The sequence below is a fragment of the Pinus tabuliformis genome, chromosome Q (genome assembly GCF_031772625.1).
Source record: "Pinus tabuliformis cultivar Carrire ecotype Pingquan chromosome Q, CPIR1, whole genome shotgun sequence".
Lineage (NCBI taxonomy): Eukaryota > Viridiplantae > Streptophyta > Pinopsida > Pinales > Pinaceae > Pinus > Pinus tabuliformis.
Window position 1 is genome coordinate 553,449,491 of NC_142296.1, and position 26,692 is coordinate 553,476,182.

The following is a 26,692-nucleotide window of genomic DNA, read 5'->3' on the forward strand; positions in this document are numbered from 1 at the left end:
AGGATGAGAACTAGGATGAAACAGATGATGACCATGTGCAATGTTCCTTTTAAAACATGAGCCACCATAGCCCTAGATGATAGTTAGGTCAGGAGAGATAGAGCCACTGAAAACTTGAAAAGTAGAGGGGGACCCAAAATTTGAGTGTTAGGCTAAAAGGTTGGCTATTGTTATAGCGGCTACAACACAACTATACATACATTTATAGAAAACCTATAACTATAGGGGATCCCTTCACACCAAAGTGTTTTTCATGCATACTTAGTCACCCACTAGTGTTGGGAGGTTTCATTGGTCTTGCCAATTTGTTATTTCAATATCCCACTCCACATTGCCCCATTATCTAACGATGATAGAGGTTAATTATATCAGGCATTTTGGGGGCCAAATAACACCTTATAGTATGTGTCATAAATATTCCTACAACCACTGATGTTGTATTGATAGTGCATCCACATCATACACCTAGTATAGGAAACCAACATAGGGAAACCTATATTATCCTTTCCAAGTTGCCCCACAAGGTAGTGTTTCTCTACTATAGATCTAACAATAGGCTAGGGTTAACAATGTATAACCTTCACCAAATAAATAATTGTTTAAATTGATCAATATTTTTAAAGTATTAGAATAACAAGAAGATGAAATAGAAAGGAAAATAGAAGGTCAAGTAAGGATATCAAGGAAACCCCCTATTGTGACTAAGTCTTGCACCATTCAGCACAAGTGCAACAGGAGACAAGGAAGCTCCCTAGAGATATCCTCTGGGTTGATTGTCTACCAGTTGCTAGGACATCTTAAATAGAGGAGTGATTGTAAGGTTATATACGAGTGGTTGCAGCACTCCAATTGTCATGTATATAAAATAAAATAAAAGGAGGGGCTTGGTTAAATAAGCTTTCAAAGAGGAAGATTTAGGCCAACTCATGGATCCAAATGCTGGGGGGTATTGGGGAAATATAAAAAAGAAATGAATCTCCTTCTGGTGGCTGACACATGAAAATGAGACAACTAAAACTGAAGTTGTAGTGATGGTGGAGAGGAGGAAAGGAAAGAGGGAAATAGATACATAGGGTTGTAATAAACATAATCCTAGGCATCAATCTTCGAGTAGAAAGGGGAATTCAATGGATAGGGATGTAAGCAAGATAATCCTAAACCATGGTTATCCAATAAGGTGGTAGAAATAGAGGAGTGCAAAATAAGGTTTCAGGCTAAACATGACATGTGTATCATTCTCTGCCAACAACTAAAGTAAATCTGAGTTGCCCCAGATACCATTTTCTATTTAGCAGCTAAGATAAATCCATGAATCAAAAAGAAACCAACAACCTCATTACACTATTTCAGGAATGGAAAACATAGATGAAGTGAGATTTACTAAGAGGAAATGTGCTACACTTTAATCATGTTTATAATCAACAGGGAAACACCATTTATCTCAAAGGGTCCAATAACTAGTCCACACATTCATCATGATATCAGTGAAGTCCCATAAAAACATATTGAACCAAAATGGAAACATAGAGTTCAACCCTCGTGGGTCTGGGAATCTAAAACCAAAACCTCTGTATAATGTGCCTTCCCCCTATTTATAAGAAGAGGGGGAGATGGAGTTACAAAAATATCTAAGATTCAGGGCTCCAGCAACCATACTAGACTAGATGTCTACCTTGTAAGGCTTTGCTACCTACATTTACAACAGGGATCGAATCCCTTTATTGGAAATAGAAAATATAGAAATTCAAGGAGGACTAGGAGGAAGAATGGAGGAGGGGTCCTCTGTTGTCTCTGTGAGAGCTCCAGAACAAGCCCTATCTTTGTCACAGTGTGCTTCCCAAGCTGCTCGGCCTGCTTCTGTCTCTTCTCTCCTTACTGATTACAACACCTACTTGTTGAGGCATGTTGCAAGATGAGTCTTTCCACGAATGATGCCCATACTTTCATTTACCATCCCAACTGCGACCCATCAGTGATTTAATGCTCTAAATAGTCCTCTACTATGGCGAATAGTGGTGTGGTTGCGGGCCTCTTAACACTGAATGGATGAAATAGGTGGGCATTTTTAATTAACCCTTAGGCCCCCCTTTTTATATCCCTTTTTATGAATTTAAACATGTGACCAGGGGCTAAGACTTGGTGTTGAACACTTAGGCGCTAAGGCCTTTAGACCCATGTCTGGAGGCCTTCTCCTTTATCATAGCTTCTTCCTACATATCGCAAAAGTCCCATATCAATGCTTTAAACTATGCTTTAACCTTTTCCTTGGAGCGGGCTGACAGTCCGGGCGCGAGGTCCTTATGGACCTTGAATTACTCTTTTATTGTGCCCGGGGGGAGGAGTCCCGCATATCGCAATCACATTGTACCGTTTCTTAAGCCTTTACCCCTTAACCATTGCGATCGTCGATCACTGATAAAATTGTTGATGTCATCACTACCACATCACCTGCTGACATCATCACTACCACATCACATGCTGACATCATCACTGCCACGTGTCACCTGTTGAAATGTGGCAACAAGGCTATTCCAATTTAACTTGTCCTTAAATTAAATTGTGAATTAAAATCAAATTTAGTCTTAACAACTACTTGGAAATAATTAGTTAATTTGGTTCAAATTAATTAGTTGGAGAAATTCAAGTTAGAAGTATTTCTAAAGTCATGCAAGAGTTATCCCTAAAATTTAGGAGATAAGATTGAGTTATATTTGAGTTGTAATTAGTTAACTCAGTTTACTGAGTTATGTCCAGTTAAATTAGTTCCAAACTATTTGAGGAACTAATAGAGAGTTAATAGTTAGTTGATGCATGCATGCACTCAACTAGTGCTACTCCAGTTAACTGAAGATTCCCTCATCAAAAACTCATGCATGTCTATTCTGAGAAAGACCTAGTTGAGATTAAAGTTAAGGATAGTGTACTATCAGTTGCATGTGTTTTCTTATAAAGAAAACTCATGCATGTAGCAAGTAATCATTCCTTGAGGATTGCGCAGTTCTGATAGTGTGTGAGATAGTGTTCCACTTGGTTGAAGGAGAATCATCCCAAAAGAATAGCGCGAGGAAATAGGAGCTTGGAGGGCAGAGAAGAAGGCTTGAGAGAAGCTAGGATTTCTTGTGAGCATCTGTGAGGATTGTACGAAGAGCTAGCTAGCTATGAGAGCTAAGGCTTTGTATAATTCCTATGTATTTCCACCTTGTATGATAATACAGATAGTGGGGTTTTTAGCTGAGGCTTTCTCCAAAGTATTCTCATGTGTATTGTGCATTGATTCTTCTTCTTCTAGTTATATGTGTTCAGCTCAATCTTTATGCTTCCACAAATTTATAGTAGAAGTAGGTTATAGCATTCTGCTTTGATTTATATTGTATTACCGAGATAACCTACACATTAGATTTTTTACATGGTCTCAGAGCAAGATTTGTAGAGAATATATGGTATAAAAGCTATGAATAGTATACTGAGAAGAGAATTTGAAGTTTGAAGTTCAGGGTTCCAGGTTCAAATCGAATTCATATCATACTTCAAGGTTGGCCGATGGCGTTCTATGGCTTGAGACTCGAGTATGCCTTGGAAGGTAGCTTGAATTACATAGTATGGAAAGATATAGTGGAGGCTATATTAGAAGACAATGGCTTGAAGGATTTCATTGATCAGGAAATCCTAAAGCCATCTTTAACTAATGCATAAGAGTTGGTTGAGTGGAAGAAGTGTGTGGCAAAGGCAAGATGGATCATCCTTGAGGGAGTTTGAGACCATATTTTCTCGAGTCTCCATGGGAAGGATACTCCATTTTCAATGTGGAAGACATTGAAGGACCTCTAATAGAACAGTAGCGGATAGAGGAAATTGGCGCTCAAGGTAATCTTCGAAGAATCAAGATGGAGAAGGGAGATGTTATTTCCACATATTTTAACAAGCTCACCATCTGTAGAGATGAGCTTGGCAGTGTGGGAATAACTAATGCCGATGATGATATGGTGAGCCTTGTTCTCCTTGGCCTTCCAAATATTTAGAATAGTTACCAGGACTCTGTGAATGGAAGGGAGAAGCTACTTGATTGGGAACGACTGTGGTCAGATCTCATGTAGGAGGAGATCGGGAGGAGCACACGAGATGGTTCTTCATCCAAGGATGATGATGAAGAAAATATAGCCTTAGCAAGTAAGGCAAGGAAAGGGAAGGGGAAGGCTTCCCATTCCAAATCGAATTCTTCTCATGGAGGGAAGAAGGGTGAAAAGTCTAAAGTGAGATCCTTTAATTGTCACGAGATGGGACATTATACGACTAATTTCCCATCAAAGAAGTCCAAGAAGGGATCCTAGAAAGGATCAGAAGGTGAGGCATTAGACTCTCAATTTGAAATGGACTTTACCCTCATCGCATGCATGGTGTCATCAATGATGGGCTGTGTTTGGTATCTTGATAGTGGAACCTCATTCCACATAACCGGTGATAAAATTTTATTCAATACCTTGGAGGAGAAAGACCTCAAGATGCGCATAGAGATGGGTGATGATGAAAGGTGTACTGTTTCAGGAGTGGGCACGGTTTATTTCCAGATGGAGCATAGAGCTCCTATCACCTTGATGGATGTGAAGTATGTGCCTGGACTAAAGAAGAACTTGGAATCGGCCGCGATGTTGGAGGACAAAGGCTATGATGTTGTATTCAGTAAAGGAAAGGTGTTCCTAAGACACATAGCCATTGGTCAGACCAAGACGATAGGTATTCGGGTGAAGAATCTTTATAAACTAGAGGTAGACGATTGTGTTGCACTGAGTACAAAAGAAGAATTGGTGTAAAGCCAAGACATTGGCAAGTTTTGGCATAGACAGTTGGGTCATTTGCATCATGGGGCTTTGAAGATAACACAACAGATATCTACAGGACTTCCCAAAGGTAAACTTGAGCAAGTTGACACATGCAAAGGTTGTACCTTGGGAAAGTACACCAAGCCTTTCTTTCATGATCGATACAGTCGAGAAGAGGCTATCTTATAGCGAGTTCATACTGATGTATGTGGACCATTCTTGATGGCATCAACAATGAAGCAAAGGTATTATGTGATTTTCATTGATGACTATTTTTGTAAATGCTGAATTTATTTCATGTAGAAGAAGGACCAAAACTTCAAAAAGTTTTTTGAGTTCAAAGCTTTGGTTGAGAAAGAGTCATGGAAGAAGATCAAGGCCTTGAGAAGCGACAACAATGGATAATATGTCTCTAAAGAGTTTAAGGACTTCTGTGCAGCGGAAGGAATTAAATGAGAGTTGACGGCACCTCATAACCCACAACAGAATTGGGTGGCCGAGAAGAAGAACAAAACTATCGTAGGGGCAACACGGGCAATGCCGCATGACCAAGGCCTACCACTTCACTTGTGGGTTGAGGCATACAACACAACGGTCTATTTTCAGAATAGAAGCCCGCATCACATACTTGGGATGAAGACGCCAAAGGAAGCTTTCTCCAGTAAGAGACCAGATGTGGGGCACTTCAGGATCTTTGGCTCATCGACATATTTCGATGTAACAAAGGATGAACGGAAGAATCTTGAGCCAACATTAGAGTTGGAGATATTTATGGGGTACACTGATACACTTCACAACTATCGGGTGTGCTTTCCTACCAGTCGGGTTCACAGAGATCTCAAGTTTGATGAGCAGAAGGCCATGTGAGTTTCCCTTGAGAGGGAGCTCCAACTGCATGTTGTGGAGGAAATCTTGGTTCCTAAGGAGGAGGAACCTCAAACTGATGCAGAGTAGCTGCATGTAGAGGTTCGAGGAGTGGAGAAAACCACTCAAGCAGAGTCTTCCAGAGATGGATGGAAGCACAAAATAGAAGCTGACATATTGTTGAAGGATGCGAGAGAGAATGTGGGAGCACCATCTTCTTAGAGTAGACAGAGGAAGTCACCTGAGGGGTACATTGGATACATGGCCCTTGCTGGGGAATGTGTTGAGACCGAGCCATCTTCCTTTGAGGAAGCAGTGCAGCAGCCAATTTGGGTTGATGCTATGGTGGAGGAGTATGACTCCATAGTTTGTAATATTGTTTGGGACGTGGTTCTGAGACCAAAGAGCAAGTTAGTTGTGAGTTCCCATTGGCTTTACAAGGTAGAGCAAGTTGTTGATGGTAGTGTGGAGAAGCATAAGGCAAGATTTGTTTCCTATGGATTTTCAAAGATCAAGGAGGATCATGTTGCTGCAGTGAATATTTCGACAGAGGAACAAGATGCTGACATTTTGACAAAGGCATTGTCAAATTGTAAATTCGAGTTCCATAGAGATAGGATCGGGGTGGAAGATATTCCATTTCTTGTTGAGAGGGAGTGTTGAAATGTGGCAATAAGAATGTTCCAATTTAATTTGTCCTTGAATTAAATTGTGAATTAAAATCGAATTTAGTCTTAACAACTACTTGGAAATAATTAATTAATTTGCTTCAAATTAATTAGTTGGAGAAATTCAAGTTAGAAGTCTTTCTAAAGTCATGCAAGAGTTATCCCTAAAATCTAGCAGATAAGATTGAGTTATATTTGAGTTGTAATTAGTTATCTTAGTTTACTGAGTTAAGTCCAATTAAATTAGTTCAAAATTGTTTAAGAAACTAATAGAGAGTTAACAATTAGTTGATGCATGCATGCACTCAACTAGTGCTACTCTAGTTAACTGAAGATTCCCTCATCAGAAACTCATGCATGTCTATTCTAAGAAAGATACAGTTGAGATTAAAGTCAAGGATAGTGTACTATTAGTTGCATGTGTTTTCTTATAAAGAAAACTCATGGACGCAGCAAGGAATCATTCCTTGAGGATTACGCAGTTCTGACAGTGTGTGAGATAGTGTTCCACTTGGTTGAAGGAGAATCATCCCAGAGAAACATCGCAATGAAATAGGAGCTTGGAGGGCAGAGAGGAAGGCTTGAGAGAAGCCAGGATTTCCTGTGAGCATTTGTGAGGATTGTACTGAAAGACTGCTAGCTGTGAGAGTTAATTCATTGTATAATTCCTATGTATGTCCACCTTGTATGATAAAACAGATAGTGGGGTTTTTAGCTGAGCTTTTCCCCAAAGTATGTTGGCATTATGATTCAGGTGTTGTACTTGATGGCAAACGCCTTCAGGTGGTAAATCAAGAAGGACGCAGGAAATTTTGTTTAGCAAGCGCGTCCCCGCAGGTATTCCATACAGAACCCGCGTCTAGGGACGCCGGCCAGCCGTTCAGAAGGTGCGTCCGCCCAGTGCACACATTTCAAGGTAGAGAAAAACTCGTGGGGGCTTCTTGTGTGGTATCTAGCCGACGGTTGCGTGTTTCTCTGGTGTCGGCTCGTGGTATTGTTCCACGCTTTGGGGAGAAGCTTGCCTATATAAAGCAAAGGAGTTCATGTGGATTAGGCATCATCTTAGTTGATCATCTCTTGGTGTGATCTAGTCCATATCTTTAAGGGTAAATCTTCTAATGGACTACGATCTATATGGCGCATGATCAGATCTGTGGATCTGAGTGTTTGGGTTGGTTCTGAAGTCCTCTTATCTTCTATATCTAAAGGGACGCAGATTCAGTGAAGGGAAAGTGCGCCGGGACGCAGTACAGTAAAGGATCAGGTGCGTCTCTGAAGCGAAGGACGCGGCGCGACTGTGGTATTGGGTGCGTCTCTGAAGCAAAAGACGCGGCGCGATAGTGTTGATGTGTGCGTCGGTCGCAGACAAGCAAAAGGAACAGTGCGTCTGCACGCAGAACAGCATAAGGTATACTGCGTCCAGTCGCAGGCCACAGAAAGAAAATATGCGTCCCTGTCTCAAGATGATCTGTTAACTATATATTTCTGTTCATAAGATGTTCTGGGTTGTTTCTGTAATTACTGATCTGATATCTGTAGTAGACTGTATCTGTTGTATACTTGTTGACCATTTTGAAAAGAAGTAGGGGGTTGTAGCTCCCTTCCAGGAGAAGTCTGGAAAACAAGAAAGAGTTGTAGCTCTTTGCAGGTTGCAGCCTGCGTGCTGGTAAAGGACTGCACCAGTACAAAATCATTGTAAAAAGAATTTCTTGAAAGAAGATAGAGACATTATTGCAGCAGGTGGTTTTTCTCCCGCATTGGGTTTCCACCTTACATCTTGTGTTCTTTGGTGTGACTGTCTATTTTCTTTATTCATGCTCATTGTTTTATGGTACTGATATGCAAGAATATTTCAAAAGATCAAATAAGGAAGATTTGGTAAATTGCTAGATAATACTGATTCCCCCCCCCCCTCAGTATTATTTCCAACAATTGGTATCAGAGCAGGTCCTTCAGAACAGCTTGATCGCTTGAAGGTAGATCGTTCATCATGAGCAACTACGAGAGAGAAGCATCAATCAGGCCACCCGTCTTCGATGGAACAAACTTCAATTATTGGAAGGTAAGAGTTACTGCATATCTTCAATCTCTTGGTACAGAAGTTTGGAACATTGTAGAATCAGGCTATGCCTTTCCTTCAGTTACTCCTACAGATCCAGCTGAGAAAAAGCAGTATGAAACAAATGCAAAAGCAGTCAGCACTCTATTAGGAAGTATATCTCAAACAGAGTTCATGAAGGTCATGCACTTCAAATCAGCAAAAGAGATATGGGACAAAATGATCACTAGCTATGAAGGAGATGAACAGGTAAAAGAAGCTAAACTTCAAACTCTCAGGATTCAATATGAGACTCTCAAGATGTATAATGATGAAAGTGTGGCTAATTATTTTCTTCGAGTAGATGAGATTGTTAATTGTATGAAAAATTTGGGTGAAGAAATAAAAGAGACTATAGTAGTTCAAAAGATTCTAAGATCTTTATCTCCCAAGTTTGAATCTAAAGTATCTGCAGTAGAAGAAAAGGAAAATCTCCGTGTTCTCACTATGTCTCAGCTGCATGGAATTCTAACTGCTTATGAAATGAGAAAGGGAGGTCCATCAGATAGAAGGGAAGCTGCTTTTAAAGCATCAGGCAAAGAAGATCACTATGAAGCATGTCATGTTCCAGAAGAAGAGGAAGAAGAATCAAACTTTGTCAGAAATCTTCAAAGGGGTTCTGGAAGGTTCAGAGGTAAGCTACCTTTCAAATGTTTTGCTTGTGGAAGAGTAGGTCATTATGCTGCAAAATGCTCTTATAAGGATAAAGGAAAGGAACCAGTTAGATGGAACAAGAAACAGGGTACAAATAAGAAAAGCTACTACACCCATGAAGATAGCGATGGCTTATCAAACAGTGATGAAGATGAACAAGGTAACAAATATAGATTGTTAATGGCATTTGAAGATGACAATTATGAGGATGCTATAGATGTGGATAACCTTTATGATGAAATTACTAGACTCAAGAGATGTATAGAAGAAAAGAACATGATTATTGATACTCTACAATTTCAGATTGATGAAAAGGAAAAACATCTTGAAAAATTAGAAGGTGAAATTGTTGGTCTTAGAAAAGAAATTGAGAAAACAAAAACTATTAATCTCAAGTTTGTCAAAGGATCTGAAACGTTGAATGAGATTATCAGTGTGCAGCGATCTCCTCTAAATAAGACAGGTCTGGGCTACAATGGAGAAACTTCTCAAGCTTCCACTTCAAAAAGTTATCTTGATGCCGCAAGAAGAAATGAGCAAGAACACAAGGAAGATCATCAGGTAAAGCAGGGACAAACTTCAAACTATCAGGGGCAATCCAGCTTAAGGGTGAACAAAAGCCACAACCAGCCACAGGTAAAACCTTCTCAATTTGGTTCAAGAATAGATGAAAATAGAAATTACAATCAGTCGGCTGGTAGATTCAATAATCGCAGAAACTTCTTCAATGGACAATGCTTTTCTTGCCATAACTTTGGTCACAAAGCAGCCCAATGTGTTGCGTATAAAACAATCATGACTAGGGAAGCTCAAAAACAAAGAAGCATGACAGGGAATACAAAAAGGACCTATAACAATTTTTCAGCTCTTGAAAATGAAGTTGAATGCTCTATTTGCAATAATTTTGGACATGAAGATGTTGAATGCAGAAGCAGGTTTCCGGAAAGAAAGGTACAAGAACAAAAAAGGGAACAAACCTCAGGCACCAAAACATGGAAAATAAAGGAACCTCAAACAGAAAGATGTGGGATAGCATTCTATGCAGAAGGACAAGAAAATCTATGGTACATTGACAGTGGATGTTCAAAGCACATGACAGGTGATAAAGAAAAACTTGAATCTTATTCTAATTTAGAAAAGGGAAAGAAAGTCTCTTTTGGAAATGATACTCCTGCAACTATAAAAGGAAAAGGTATTGCTCCTTTAAAAGAAGATGTTAAGGCTGGAAATGTTTTGTTTGTTGATGGACTAAAGCATAATCTTCTAAGTGTAAGCCAGATGTGTGATCAAAGAACCGAGGTTATATTCAGATCAAATGGATGTCTTGTTCGTGATCTTGATACAGGTAAAACAGTTCTCAAAGGAAAAAGAACTTCAAATAATCTATACATTTTTGATGAAGAACAACAACAATGCTATTTAAGCAAGGATGAAGAGCACTGGTTATGGCATCGAAGATTGGGACATCTAAGTTTCTCACAAATAAGGAAAGCTTGCAAATATCAGGCAGTTCGCGATCTTCCAGATATCAAAATTCCTGACAACACCATGTGCAGATCATGTCAGTTTGGAAAACAGACTAGAACTAACTTTCCAGAGAAAGAAGGATCAGCCAGTATGCCTCTGGAGCTAGTACATACAGATGTATGTGGACCATTCAGAAAAAGAACACCTAGAGGAGAGGAATACTTGATATTATTTATTGACGATTTCTCCAGGTTTGTTTGGTTGGGACTTATGAAGCACAAAGATGAAGCTTTCGAAAAATTCAAATCCTTCAAAGCCTTGGCTGAAAATGAATCAGGTCACAAGATTAAGTGCCTCAGATCCGACAGAGGTGGAGAATTTACTTCAAATGAATTTTTCGATTTCTGTGATGAACATGGAATAAGGAGAGAATTTTCTACAGCTAGAACTCCTCAGCAAAATGGAGTAGTGGAAAGAATGAACAGAACAGTCCAGCAAATGGCTCGTGCTATGCTTGATGAATCAGGAACTCCTGCAACCTTCTGGGGTGAAGCTGCACATGCGGAAGTTATTATTCTCAACAAGACAAATGTTCGAGTGAACAGCACTCAAACTCCTCATGAGCTCTGGAGTGGTAAAACTCCTTCAGTAAAGCACTTCAAAATCTTTGGGAGCAAATGCTATATCAAAAATACTGAGGAGCAGCTTGGCAAACTTGATCCTAGAGCAGATGAAGGAATTCTTCTTGGCTACTCTCCACATAGCAAAGCATACAAATGCTACAATAAAAGACTTGGCAGAATTGTTGAAAGCATTGATGTAGTGGTTGATGAGAAAGGATACATTCCTAGGCAAATACATCGTGAAGACATTGAAGAAGATGAAAGCTACCCTCAAAGACAGAATGATGAAGAAGAAGAACCGCAAGAACAATTTCAAGACGGACCTCACGAAGAAGCAGAAGAAAGAACAAGAATAGAAGAAAAGACTCCATCCAGATATGTTCAAAAGAACCATCCAGAATCTCAGATCATGGGACAAAAGGAAGCAGGTATACAAACTAGAAGAACAGTTGCAGAAGCTTCAAGTTATTTGGCATTACTCTCCTCTACTGAACCACAAAATGTGAAAGAAGCATGCAAAGATGAATGTTGGGTGAAAGCAATGGATGAAGAACTTGAGCAAATCGAAAAGAACAATACTTGGGAGCTGGTTCCTAGACCAAAGGATAAGAATGTTATCGGAACAAAATGGGTGTTCAAAAATAAATTGAATGAAAATGGAGAAGTAATTAGAAACAAAGCCAGACTTGTTTGTAAAGGGTATGCACAGCAAGAAGGAATAGACTTTGAAGAAACTTTTGCTCCTGTTGCAAGACTTGAGGCCATCCGAATGTTTCTTGCTCTCTCAAGTTGTCAGAACTTCAAAGTATTTCAAATGGATGTGAAATCAGCTTTTCTGAATGGAGACTTGGATGAAGAAGTGTACATTGAACAGCCAGATGGTTTCATTCTTGGAAACGATCCAAATCTTGTATGCCGATTAAAAAAGGCTCTCTATGGTCTCAAACAAGCTCCAAGGGCTTGGTACTACCGGTTGGACAAATATCTTCATCAACAAGGTTTCTCAAAAGGTTCAGCAGATAGCAATCTTTATATAAAAGTTGAAAATGACAAATTACTAATACTTGTTGTGTATGTAGATGACATTATTTTTGGCAGTAATGAAGAAGCTATGAGTCAAAGCTTTGCCTCAGTCATGCAGAAAGAATTTGAGATGTCCTTGCTAGGAGAACTGACATACTTTCTTGGTTTGCAAATCCAACAAAAGAAAGGAGGAATCCTTTTATCTCAAACCAAGTATCTCAAGCAGATTTTGAAGAAATATGGCATGGAAGATGCAAAACCAGTATGTACACCCATGGTCACAGGATGTAGTCTCAGTGCAAATGACGAATCTGCAGCAGTTCATCAACCAACCTACAGATCTATGATTGGAAGTCTACTATATTTGACAGGTACCCGACCAGACATCATGCATGCAGTTGGAATAGTTGGAAGGTTTCAGGCAAATCCAAAGGAGACTCATCTTCAAGCAGTAAAGAGAATCTTCAAATATCTTCAAGGGACTCAAAATTATGGCCTATGGTATCCTAGAGATACAGATCTCACTCTTCATGCTTATACAGATGCAGATTGGGCCGGAAGCGTGGATGACAGGAAAAGCACAAGTGGTGGTGCATTCTTTATGGGTTCTAGACTGGTATCTTGGTTCAGCAAGAAACAGAGTTCAATTGCCTTGTCTACAGCTGAAGCGGAATATGTTGCGGCTGCATCTTGTTGCACCCAACTTCTTTGGATGATGCAGACTTTGCAGGATTATCAAATCACTTGTACACCTCCTATTCCTATCTTATGTGACAACACAAGTGCAATCAGCATCTCAAAGAATCCGGTTATGCATTCAAAAACCAAGCACATACCAATCAAGTACCATTTTCTCCGGGAACAAGTACTTGAACAGAAGGTCAAGTTGGAGTATGTTCCTTCTAAGGAACAAGTTGCTGATATTTTCACCAAACCGTTGCCCAGGGACACTTTTGAATACCTCAGGCAAAAGCTGGGGGTTGTTGATGCATCATCTCACTGTTGACCATCTTCCTATTGATGGTATAGGCTCAGGGGGAGCACATAATGCATTGTTGGCATTATGGAGAAGGAGATCTTGGAAATAGCTGCAATATGTCTCTGTCTTCTTCATGATGGATTTCTGGTTACAATTCTGGAGAAGCATGAGCATAGGGGGAGCATACCCTTTGCTCTTGATGTCAAAGGGGGAGAATGATGAAGCTGAAAGTTTATGTGGTTGCCATCAAGTCCAAAGGGGGAGTTTGTTGGCATTATGATTCAGGTGTTGTACTTGATGGCAAACGCCTTCAGGTGGTAAATCAAGAAGGACGCAGGAAATTTTGTTTAGCAAGCGCGTCCCCGCAGGTATTCCATACAGAACCCGCGTCCAGGGACGCCGGCCAGCCGTTCAGAAGGTGCGTCCGCCCAGTGCACACATTTCAAGGTAGAGAAAAACTCGTGGGGGCTTCTTGTGTGGTATCTAGCCGACGGTTGCGTGTTTCTCTGGTGTCGGCTCGTGGTATTGTTCCACGCTTTGGGGAGAAGCTTGCCTATATAAAGCAAAGGAGTTCATTTGGATTAGGCATCATCTTAGTTGATCATCTCTTGGTGTGATCTAGTCCATATCTTTAAGGGTAAATCTTCTAATGGACTACGATCTATATGGCGCATGATCAGATCTGTGGATCTGAGTGTTTGGGTTGGTTCTGAAGTCCTCTTATCTTCTATATCTAAAGGGACGCAGATTCAGTGAAGGGAAAGTGCGCCGGGACGCAGTACAGTAAAGGATCAGGTGCGTCTCTGAAGCGAAGGACGCGGCGCGACTGTGGTATTGGGTGCGTCTCTGAAGCAAAAGACGCGGCGCGATAGTGTTGATGTGTGCGTCGGTCGCAGACAAGCAAAAGGAACAGTGCGTCTGCACGCAGAACAGCATAAGGTATACTGCGTCCAGTCGCAGGCCACAGAAAGAAAATATGCGTCCCTGTCTCAAGATGATCTGTTAACTATATATTTCTGTTCATAAGATGTTCTGGGTTGTTTCTGTAATTACTGATCTGATATCTGTAGTAGACTGTATCTGTTGTATACTTGTTGACCATTTTGAAAAGAAGTAGGGGGTTGTAGCTCCCTTCCAGGAGAAGTCTGGAAAACAAGAAAGAGTTGTAGCTCTTTGCAGGTTGCAGCCTGCGTGCTGGTAAAGGACTGCACCAGTACAAAATCATTGTAAAAAGAATTTCTTGAAAGAAGATAGAGACATTATTGCAGCAGGTGGTTTTTCTCCCGCATTGGGTTTCCACCTTACATCTTGTGTTCTTTGGTGTGACTGTCTATTTTCTTTATTCATGCTCATTGTTTTATGGTACTGATATGCAAGAATATTTCAAAAGATCAAATAAGGAAGATTTGGTAAATTGCTAGATAATACTGATTCCCCCCCCCCCTCAGTATTATTTCCAACAAAGTATTCTCATGTGTATTGTGAATTGATTATTCTTCTTTTGGTTATATGTGTTTAGCTTGATCTTTAAGCTTCCGCAAATTGATAGTATAAGTAGGTTATAATATTATGCTTTGATGGAATTCCCGAATTCTGTACCCAAACCCTAACCAGCCGCCGCCCTGACTGTTCACCCTGCTACAGCCACCGATTCTTTGTTGGTTGATAGCAATGGATATGGCGGGAGGAGGGGAGAGCTCTGCTCCCCCTCCAAAACACTCTGCGAGCTCTGACGCTACCCGCACTCTCAGCCTCTGCCCCCTTCTGACGCCGACCCAGAGGCAGGACAAGGCGCAAATCAGAAAGCGGAGGCAAGGATCCATACGGCCCCGACAGAAGAGGTTGAAGACGACAAAGAGACACCTGATAAAGCCAAAACGACTCAGCATAAAGTTACATTAGCCACCTGCATCCCAAAAGCTGCTGAACCCATCAAAGTGGACCTGCCCAGCCATCGCATCAATGGTGAAATCCAGTACATGCAAGACCATGCACTCATAGGAAAATTTTTAGGCTTCTGGCCAACGGAAAGGGCCTTACAAGGTTGGATAGCCTCAAAGTGGAAGCCCAAAGGTCAAATAACTCTGCAACTAGGACCAAAGGGCTTCTTCACAGCTATATTTAACTGTGTGGAGGATAGAGTGAGAATATTTGAAGGAGGGCCGTACTTCTTTAATTCTTCAGGCCTCTATCTCACTGAATGGAAGCCCAGATTCAATCCTGACAAGGAGGACTTCAGCTGGGCACCCGTCTGGATCAGGATGTACTCCCTCCCTGCAAAATACTGGAGAGAAGAAACACTTGCGGACATAGGCAACAAACTGGGCACCTTCATCAGAGTTGCAGCTGAGACAAAAACTCGCAAGTACACCTCTTATGCTAGGATCTGCGTTCTGATGCACCTTACCAACGCTCTCGCGGATACGGTAAAGCTCTATCATGATGATTATGAATGGACTCAATCTTTAGATTATGAACACATTCCCTTCCGCTGTCGTAAGTGTCATGAGCACGGTCACCTCTTCCGTGACTGCCCTTTAAATGCCCAGTCCAAAGTAGCTGCTGCTGTCTCTGAAATGGACTCTGAAGGTTTCATCAAAATCCCCAACCGCCGCAGGCATGCCAAAAAGAGTCAGCCAGTTATTGAAAACACTCCCAAAGTGGACCACCAGAATAAATTCTCCGTTCTTGCAACGCAAGAAAATATTGGCCAACCCAGTTCTGCATCCCCTCACAAACCCTCTCCGCCCTCACCCCCCCACCCTCACCCAGATCCCTTGCAAGTCTCTGACCCTGATCCAATGAAACCCACACCCAGTCCCTCTCTGGAGAAAGGCAAATCCATATCAAATTTCAGTCCCCCCTCGTTCTCCAAAGAACAATCCTCAAAGGATAACAAGCCGCAGGACTCCGATATGGACACCGATGTTACTCTAGCTCTCAGGCTTCAGCAAGAAGAGTATGAGGAAGTTCTAGATGACACCACTGTTATGGAAGAAGATCAAGCGGATGTCACGATTGATGGATTAGATATCTTCACACTTGAAATAGCATGCAAACAAAAAGAATACAACTCCATTCAACCTTGGCAGATCGACAAGCTGGAAGGAGTCCTAGCCAAGGCGCAGCATAATAAAAGCCTGGGTATCCAGGGAGGCAGTCCATGAGATGGAAAAAAGCTACTCAAGGATCTCAAGAAAAGAGGACGAAAGACAGAACTCCAGCGCACAATAGCAATAGGTGAAATACTTATGGAATCAGGGCGATTCCCTAAGTTGACTAAGTTTTACAAACCCAAATCATAGTTTACATGAAGCTAATATCATGGAATGTGAGAGGATTCAACAGTCCCTCAAAACACAGAATGATCAAACACTTGACTCAGCAAGAAAAACCAACTATAGTTTTTCTGCAAGAAACCAAAAGCACCACTGATGCTATTGAACGAATCCGAGGCAAAGTTTGGGCAGGAAGCAGGGCCATCTCTGTTGATGCCTCCGGAGCCTTAGGCGGTTTAGCCATCTTTTGGAACCCTCAGATCGTCACATTATATGACCTTCACGCCACACCCCATTTCATTCAAGCCTCATTCCACCTCGTTGGCACCGGCATACATGGCCACCTTACAAATGTCTATTTTCCTCAATTAGTTCAGCAAAAAATAGAACTTCTGGAAACGCTTGCTCAACTCAACGAAAACAGACAATTCCCGCTTTGGATCGGGGGCAGTGACTTCAATATAATAACTTCCATGACAGAGAAACAGGGAGGCCGAATATGGCTCGACAGTGACAGCGAAAGCCTCAAAGACTTCATTCGAACCAATCATCTTATGGACATCCCTACCTCTAATGGAATTTTTACATGGACAAACAAGCGACGAGGCATTCAACACATAGCCTCCCGCCTTGACAGATTCCTTCTCTCTGACAATGCAATCCACCTCGGAGGGGATTTCAATGCTTCCATCCTTCCACATGGCGGGTCGGATCACTGGCCAATTCTGCTACAATGGTCCAGACCAGGCAATCAATGCAACAGACCCTTCAGATTCGAAGCATTCTGGCTCACAAATGCCACCTTCAGAAAGGTCGTCAGCGATGCTTGGGCAGCCTACATTCCGCCGCAGGGTGCCAAAATGTATCAATTCCAGCAAAAGCTAAAGAATCTGAAACATGTCCTCAAAATCTGGAATCGCACAAGCTTTGGCAACATTCAGGAGAAGCGCTTCCAACTAGAACAGCAGATGAGTAAACTCCAACAAAACCTCATCCTCTAAGGCAGAACAGAAGAACAAGCACAACAAGAACAGGAACTATGGAACCAAATCGAAGAGCGCAGGAAGCAAGAAGAAATACTCTGGCGGCAAAAATCAAGAATCAACTGGCTCAAAGAAGGGGAGAAGAACACAAAATTCTTCCACAAAACCACCATTCAACGGCGAATGCATAATAATATAGCGTTCATCAACAACCAACAAGGTGAAAGAATTGAAGAGCATAAGGACATGGAAAAGGAATTCACAGGGTATTTTAAGGAAATCTTAACGGAGCCCATTGAGAACAGAGAAGCTGCAATCCGAGCCATCACACAGCACATTCCAAGCATTATTATTGAGGATCATAACAACAGATTACTTCAGCCCACGACCATGCAAGAAGTCGAAGAAGCCATGGCTCAACTCAAGGATGGAAAAGCGCCAGGTCCTGATGGTTTCACGGCTAACGTTTTCCACGAATTCTGGGACCTCATCAAGAATGAAGTTTGGAATCTGGTTGAAGAATCCAGAAGCATGCATTGGATCCTACCGTCCCTCAATACAACTTTTCTAGCTCTGGTTCCCAAAGGAGAAGAGCCCAACAGGCCGGAGAACTTTAGACCTATCGCACTCTGCAATGTTATATATAAGCTTATCTCAAAGGTTATTGTAAACCGGCTCAAACCTCTCCTTCCCCTGCTTATATCTCTGGAGTAGACAGGATATGTGGAAGGACGACAGATTATGGATGGAATCATACTTTCCAACGAGGTTATACACTCTTTAAAGATCCTCAAGAAATCAGGTATGATTCTAAAACTCGACCTCTCCAAAGCTTTTGATAAGCTTAGTTGGAATTTCATCCAAAAAATGCTTTTAGCCTTTGGATTTAGTGCTACATGGACCAGGTGGATCATGAACCTTATTACCTCCCCTAGCTTTTCAGTCCTCCTGAATGGATCCCCCTCCTCTCCCTTTCGGCCCTCTCGTGGCATAAGACAAGGGGATCCTCTCTCCCCTTTTCTTTTTGTTTTAATGGCTGAAGGTCTCAGCAGACTACTCAAAGCTCAAAGGTATTTCCATTCATGGCCTCTCACAAGCTCAAAGGTATTTCCATTCATGGCCTCTCACAAGCTCAAAGATGCTGACATTTTGACAAAGGCATTGTCAAATTGTAAATTCGAGTTCCATAGAGACAGGATCGGGGTGGAAGATATTCCATTTCTTGTTGAGAGGGAGTGTTGAAATGTGGCAATAAGAATGTTCCAATTTAATTTGTCCTTGAATTAAATTGTGAATTAAAATCGAATTTAGTCTTAACAACTACTTGGAAATAATTAATTAATTTGCTTCAAATTAATTAGTTGGAGAAATTCAAGTTAGAAGTCTTTCTAAAGTCATGCAAGAGTTATCCCTAAAATCTAGCAGATAAGATTGAGTTATATTTGAGTTGTAATTAGTTATCTTAGTTTACTGAGTTAAGTCCAATTAAATTAGTTCAAAATTGTTTAAGAAACTAATAGAGAGTTAACAATTAGTTGATGCATGCATGCACTCAACTAGTGCTACTCTAGTTAACTGAAGATTCCCTCATCAGAAACTCATGCATGTCTATTCTAAGAAAGATACAGTTGAGATTAAAGTCAAGGATAGTGTACTATTAGTTGCATGTGTTTTCTTATAAAGAAAACTCATGGACGCAGCAAGGAATCATTCCTTGAGGATTACGCAGTTCTGACAGTGTGTGAGATAGTGTTCCACTTGGTTGAAGGAGAATCATCCCAGAGAAACATCGCAATGAAATAGGAGCTTGGAGGGCAGAGAGGAAGGCTTGAGAGAAGCCAGGATTTCCTGTGAGCATTTGTGAGGATTGTACTGAAAGACTGCTAGCTGTGAGAGTTAAGTCATTGAATAATTCCTATGTATGTCCACCTTGTATGATAAAACAGATAGTGGGGTTTTTAGCTGAGGTTTTCCCCAAAGTATTCTCATGTGTATTGTGAATTGATTATTCTTCTTTTGGTTATATGTGTTTAGCTTGATCTTTAAGCTTCCGCAAATTGATAGTATAAGTAGGTTATAATATTATGCTTTGATTTATATTGCATTATCGGGTTAACCTACACATCAGATTTTCTACATGGTCTCAGAGCGAGATTTGTAGAACCTTTTCCTTGGAGTGGGCTGACATTCTGGGCATGAGGTCCTTATGGACCCTTCCTTACTCTTTTATTGCGCCCAGAGGAGGAGTCCCGCATATCGCAATCACATTGCACCTTTGCTTAAGCATTTACCCCTTAACTGTTGCGATCATCGATAAAATTGCTGATGTCATCACTGCCACTCACCTGCTAATGTCATCACTGCCACGTGTCACACTATGAGTGGTGACACATTGCACCCAGAAACAGCCACATAGGACCCCTGAAAATGCCAAAAAAGAGTGACACATTTCCTTTGCCATGTCATCATTTGTACTTGCCATGTCATTGGTGACATCAGCTTCCATGTCAGCTCGGTGGACCAATCATAGGCCACCATGTGGCCCCTTGGAGGAGAGAGAAAGAGGCCCGTGGAGCCCTATTTTTCCATGCCTTCCTTTGTATTTAAAAATCAACCCTCCCTGAAGATTTTGGTCCATATCACAATATCAACGATTTCTTATAGTTTCAGACCTATAACCCCGCTGATCCGTCGATCGTTGATGCCACATGAAGGAGAGAGAAGAGGAGGCCTGTCCCTTAGTTGATGCAGCCATTTCCTTTGTAAATAAATTTCCCGTCTCCTCGGTGATATGACATCGTATCGAAATCAGTCCCTCGACGATATTACATCGTATCACAATTTCCCTCGCCACATTCTTTAGGACTTAAATCCTGCCAATACCAATAAACGTGGTGCTTTAACCTGCCAACGGTTATATATGATATCGATGATCGACGGATGGCAGTTTCTACAATCACCAATTTTCTTTTCCTCCTGGTCTTGCTGATGTCAATATGCAATGTTCCCAGAACCGTCGATGCCAATATGTGATTTTTCCCTCAAACTTAGCCATTTTTTGGGTTTTCTAAGCTTTCTAGAGGGATTCTTCAATAGGCCCTAACTTCTAATCCAGTAACCCTTTTTTAGACTTCTATATGCCACCGAAAATATCTTTCCGAGAACTCTGTACTGCAGGGGGTCCCATCTCATTCTAATAGCTTCTATGGCTCAAAATTTGGCATCAAACATCACTATTATTTGGCTTATAAAGCCACTGGTGACTGAAAAAGCAGTGAGTGACAACATTGGCTCCTACTTGGGATAGTGCCTTGCTAGCAAGGTGGTGAGAAACTGCGGATCAATATCCTTCACCATTAGGCATGGAGTTAGTAATATATGAATTTTGTGATTAGAAAAATGTACAAGGGACTTTCCTTCGAAATCTAAAATGCAGAAAATAAAAATTCTAACGACTGAAAAAGTAAATGCTCAGTTGGTGAGCTTATTTATGTACAATCCTACTTATGCATAGCACTTAATTCAGCTAAGTATGTTCAACTCTCCAATAGAGCTAAGACAACATTAGAGTACTGGACAACATACCTTCATACTATTGAAAAAACAAAATCAAAATTAGCATGCACCATGAAAAATCAATGAATGAAGAACCTGCTACGTGCTACAGAAGTAACATCTGTTGTTGGCTTAAAAATAGGTTCATTTACTTAGCCATTGTTAGCCCCCTAATTTTCTCTCTTTTCTCCATTTTCCCCTTCCTAAATCATAACCATTTACCACTGTTTTACTTCTTTTCTACACCCTCATCTTGCACCAGTCCAAGCACGGTGACATATTTCGTATAAACTTTATTTTTCATACTTTTAATTTAACTTAGCATTAATTAATAATTTATTACATGATTTCTTACTTTTAATCACTCTTTGTAACTTATCGATATCTCCAACGTTTATTTGGTAGTTAGATTACTTACCGTGACCGCTGATCCTAGGGCAGGATCGAATCTTGCACCGTTGCCAGCACAACTTTTCCTTGCAGCAGATCCAAACCTCCTTGATCATCGCCTCATTTTGAGCAGCTTCAACCACGATAGCAACATCGATCCAAAGGCAGCGAAGATCGAATCGCCTCATTTTGAGCAGCTTCAACCACGATAGCAAGATATATCTAAAGTCAATCGAGATCGAATCTGTGAAGGACGAAAGTTGGAGATTGGCTACGGCCAGTTTTGCTAACTGCCTAATTTTGAAGGCCGAAAAGCTAAATTTTGCATTTGGTTATGTAATCAGTTGAATGATCTATTTTGGCCTTTCACCAAAGATCTATATAATGTAGAATTTAAATAGGACTAAAGGAATCTTTTGGATAGAATAGAGACACAACCAGAGAGGTGGTAACAGCTTGTTGTATTCGTTATCGCCTGAATCTGGGCTAGACGATGTATTAACATATGTACTTGCCTTAGTGAATCAATAAAAGGGAGATCTACCTCATGTTTCACAAATTGTGTTTCCGTATTTGAGCTGATGAATTGATTAAGGTACTGAGCAAAATTTTTATTTAAAGGGGAAACGTGTTGGTTGGCTAGGGCCAAGCCAAGCCAGCACGTTTACCCCATTTCCTGTTTTCCTGTAATGTGTGTTTACATTGTCAAGTGTGATTTAATTTTAAGCACATGCATTCCTGTCTGAGTGAAAGCGGATCCGTTGTGTGAAGTAGATAAATTCCCTTTTCTGCACTTGATTTCAGATTGGTTTTCCTCCACCTAGTCCAAGCAGGAGAAACAACCCAGCACCAGTGCACGTTGGTGTGATATCTCCTTTTTTGCAATTCTATTTGATTGGTTTTCCTCGCCTGGTCCAAGCAGGAGAAATGAACTTGCATTAGTGCATGTTGGTGTGATGCAGCAAGCCTTCTTAGTCTACTTCCTGCAATCTTATTTCTTTCATTAAATTCTTACGAGAGGATAATTGTATTTTTATTATTTCTTTATTGCTACACTCTGTCAAGATCAGAAACATTCGCTTTTTATGTGTGCAATTTGATTTAATAGTATAATAGCACTTGCAATAATTAAGCACTCATTGTAAGAATTAAATGCTAAATGCAGGAAGCTCTGATCCGGTGCAAGAACTAGTTTCTTGCCATGGGATCTGAGTGCTTTGAACTTGGAAAAGTTCAAGCCCTTTCAGGACGTAAAAATCCTTTAGTAAAGACACCATTTATACCTTTCTGCATAAATATCTGTTCCTGCACTAGTGCCAACAAACTGTGATAGTATAGGATGATTAGTGCAAGAAGGAAATCTCTAAAGGAGCAGGTTAAGGGCCCATCTGATGAGATTATTAAGTGTCTCTGCTAAAGGAAAAAACACACTCAGTAGTTAAACAATAATTAGCTAGAGTGATTTCCCTTTATCTTTAATTCCCTCTTGCAAATGCATTCTTCCTTGTTCCAGTCTTAGATTATTTTGATGGTTCAAGTTTCCTCTTTCTCTTTTTAATTTGATTATGCAATATTTCCTTTAAACAAAGAAGGGATTTATATACATTGCCTGTGCTTCGTCTCTGATTTTACATATCCCCCGGGTTGACAAATTAAGTGTTGAGGAGTTTTCTTAAGCGTAATTCCCGCACCCAACATTTTGGTGCCATTGCCAGGGAGGTGATTTGATTTGGTTAGAATTTTCTGATTATACAATAGAGGTAAATTTCCCTTATTTTTTGCAGTATTGTTTGGAAAAGCTTCTTTGAAGGAATTTCACTGGTGTCAATTAATTTCTAACAGCATTTTTTATTAGAAGTTGTTTGTTATTTTTCTTTCTTTTTTGAAATGAATGCCTAAAAAAGGTAAGGGTTTGAAGCCCACTAAGGGCCGAAAGAATTATGAAAACAATTGTCATATTGGGTCTCCTTCTATGAGCACGAAGCCCAATCCAATTTAAATCTATCACGCAGGAATATTCCACCTGGATTTTGGTGACAACAACTCAGGTGTGGTTCAACCTGTTGAGAGAGGTTCAAGCAAAAGGGAAACAATGGTGGACCATGAAGATCATGTGGAAGGGACTGGTGAAAACAAGGTAAGTGGAGAACAATCCACTTTTGTGGTTCCAATTTTGGACCCTGATACTGTGGTGCAAATGAAGAATATTCCACCATCAGCTCTCCCTCATTTCCATGGTAAAGTTCATGAAGATCCCGACTCTTTTCTATTCGAGTTTGATATTCTATGTAGAAGTTATGATTATTCAACTGATGCTCAGAAGTTAAGATTATTTCTTGTTACTCTCAAGGACTCAGCTCTACGATGGTTTATGGGGTTAGGAGGAACACTATAAACTCTTGGGATCATATGAAGAGAGTGTTTTATCTAAATATCAAGAATATTGCAAAACTTGGGACATGCAGGATGAGATTTTTATAGTCATACAGGATGATGATGAAACTCTTGAAGATTACCTAGAAAGATTTCTGTATATTTTACAAAGGTCAAAACTTAAGCTTGATCCCAGTACTATTAGAACCTTGTTCATAAGAGGACTTACTGATAATGCTAGAAATAATTTAAATATGTTAGGACAAGGTGATATTTCTTAGTAAACTTTTGAACAAATATGTGAATTATGCAAGAAATTTTCAAGAAATCAGTATAGATTTGATAAAGGAACTCGAAACAGAAATAGAAAAACTGAATCTACTGATGCTATGATTATTGGACTAGAAAATAAAATGGAAAACATGAAAATTGATATAATGAATACTGTTACCAAACAATTAAAATCTTTAAAATTTTAGCAAAAACTCATGAAGGAAGAAGAGTCATTATGTATTTTCTATCCTAAATGTAGAGACAAGCATCCTCCTAAAGAGTGTCCTCTTAATTTGAAAGAAACTAATAAGTGTGCTATTTGTGAAAAATACCATGTCACAGAAAAATGTCCCTCTATACCAGGACTTAAAGCTATATTTATAGGGGGACAACCTAAAGCTGAATACTTGTATGCTATGGGAGCAAGAAGGAAATGGCCTCAGGTAGGTGCAGGTATGGCTCCTGAATTTTCTCCACACTATTTTGGTTATAATTCACATGCCTATTCTTATCCTAACACTAATCAACAGTGGCAGTATGGGAATCAATATCAGCATGGACAACCTTCTCAACCATGGCAACAAGGTTGGATAGGGCCAACTCATTCTCCATATTCCTACCAGCCACCCATGTAGTCATATCCATCTATGCATACACCTTATTCAATGCCTCAACTTCCGAGTTAGTCTACTCCACCATTGCCTTTACCTCCACCTTTTCAACCTCCTCAGTTTCTTGCTCAACCTATGCCCAGTCCTAACAATAATAAATCAATGCAAATGATCTATGCAACAAACCAAACTTTACCATTCGAGTACCAGTCTATTCCAGTTGGGGTTCATGATATTCAATTAAGATTGGGAAGGACTGTAACATCAGAAAATCAGAAGCAACCTACAGTGATTGTTGAAGAGAAAGGAGAAGAGGAAACTCTTAACCATTCTCCAAAAGCTATCACTAAGCAGCCCTTACCCTCTAAATCCTCGCCATCTTCTTCCAACCAGCCTCCCTTCCCAGAGAGGCTAGTAATGGAAAGAAGTGATCCTATTTCTGAGACTAGCTTAGCATCAAAGCTTCAGAATCTTTTCATTAAGACACCTTTGCTTCAAGCCATCAAAGAGATCCCCATTTGTACCAAGATTATTAAGGAACTCCGTCTTAAGAAACCCAGGAGGAAGAGATTGGAACCCCAAACCATTCAATTTGTTGGTAGGGCAACATACTTGATGATGGGATGTGTGTCTATGGAAAAATATGTTGATCCCAGAAACCCTGTTGTCTCAGTTCAGATTGGTAATGTCCTTGTCTCTAATGTTCTTATAGACCTGGGGGCAGCCATTAATGTCATGACTAAGCAAACGATGGATCAACTTCGATTATCTCATCTTCACCCTACTCCCACTATGCTTGAATTAGCAGATAGATCTAAAATTAAGCCAGAAGGAGTATTGGATGAAGTGATCATCTCATTAGATTCTTGGGAATATCCTGCTGATTTCATTGTGCTTCAGTCAAAGAACCCAGTAGGAGGACATCCCCTGATCTTGGGTCGGCCATGGCTTGCTACAGCCGATGCATATATTGGATGTCGCTCCGGTGATATGTATATTTCTTATGGAGATTCTAGGAAGAAAGTTACCTTATACCCCCCTGCCAGATCCATTCAGGACCTTCGAGATACTTTATGGTTGGATCAAAGCAGTGATGAGGAGACTCAGCCCATTTCCCTTATCCATGATTATACTGGGTCTTCACAAGAACATGAGATTCAAGATTTCCTGAATAATCTAGACACTATGCCTAATTTTGAGCCATTGAGCCAGATTTTTAGCCTAGATTTTCAAGATAATCATGATTCTCATTCTTTTGTACCGCTGCATTTGACCACTCCCTTGAGTACTCTTGAGCTTGATAGTAATCTTATTGAGATTAGCCCCAGTAAATCCTTGCATATTAGTTCAGATTTGGACTCATCTCAGCAGGAGCAGCTTGTGAATTTGTTGCAAAACCATCTTAGTGCCTTTGCTTGGGGCTATGAAGATATGAAGGGTATTCCTCTTGAAACTTGTACACATCATATCTATATTTAGGAAGGAAGAAGGAAGAAGTATAGAAACTCTTGGATGCCGGTTTTATCCATCCTATTTCCGACAGTTAGTGGGTCTCTCCATTAGTGCTAGTACCTAAGAAAGATGGAAGATGGCGTATTTGTATTGATTATCAATAATTAAACAAAGACACTCTCAAATATTATTTCCCTCTCCCTTTCATTAACTAGGTGCTTGATACCGTTGCAGGAAAGAAATATTTTTCCTTTTTGGATGGCTTCAGTGGTTATAACCAAATACAGATTGCACTCGAAGATCAGGATAAAACTACTTTTACATGTCCATGGGGTAAATTTTCCTATAAAGTGCTTCCCTATGGTTTATGTAATGCCCCAGCTACCTTTCAAAGGGCAGTCCTAGCCATTTTTGCTGATTTAGAATTTGTAGAAATTTGTATGGATGAATTTTCTGTGTTTCGTGACTCTTTTCAGGAAGCACTCAAAAATCTGGAAAAAGTACTTCTTCGTTGTCAGGAAGCCCATCTTGCCTTGAGTGACAAGAAATGTAGATTAATGTGCAAAGTGAGAGTGGTACTTGGC

The 26,692-nt window shown here is 40.4% G+C and overlaps 1 protein-coding gene across 1 annotated transcript; it reads left to right on the forward strand.

Annotated features, from left to right (window-relative positions):
• Positions 1–16,503: 16,503 nt before the first annotated feature.
• On the forward strand, positions 16,504–17,472 carry LOC149220644 (uncharacterized). Its single transcript, XM_089387152.1, has one exon. It carries the CDS (start codon positions 16,504–16,506, stop codon positions 17,470–17,472), a length of 969 nt encoding a protein of 322 aa, XP_089243278.1.
• Positions 17,473–26,692: the final 9,220 nt, after the last annotated feature.

Coding starts and splice junctions, on each gene's coding strand:
- LOC149220644 (XM_089387152.1), top strand. CDS start 16,504: ATGAAGCTAATATCATGGAATGTGAGAGGATTCAACAGTCCCTCAAAA.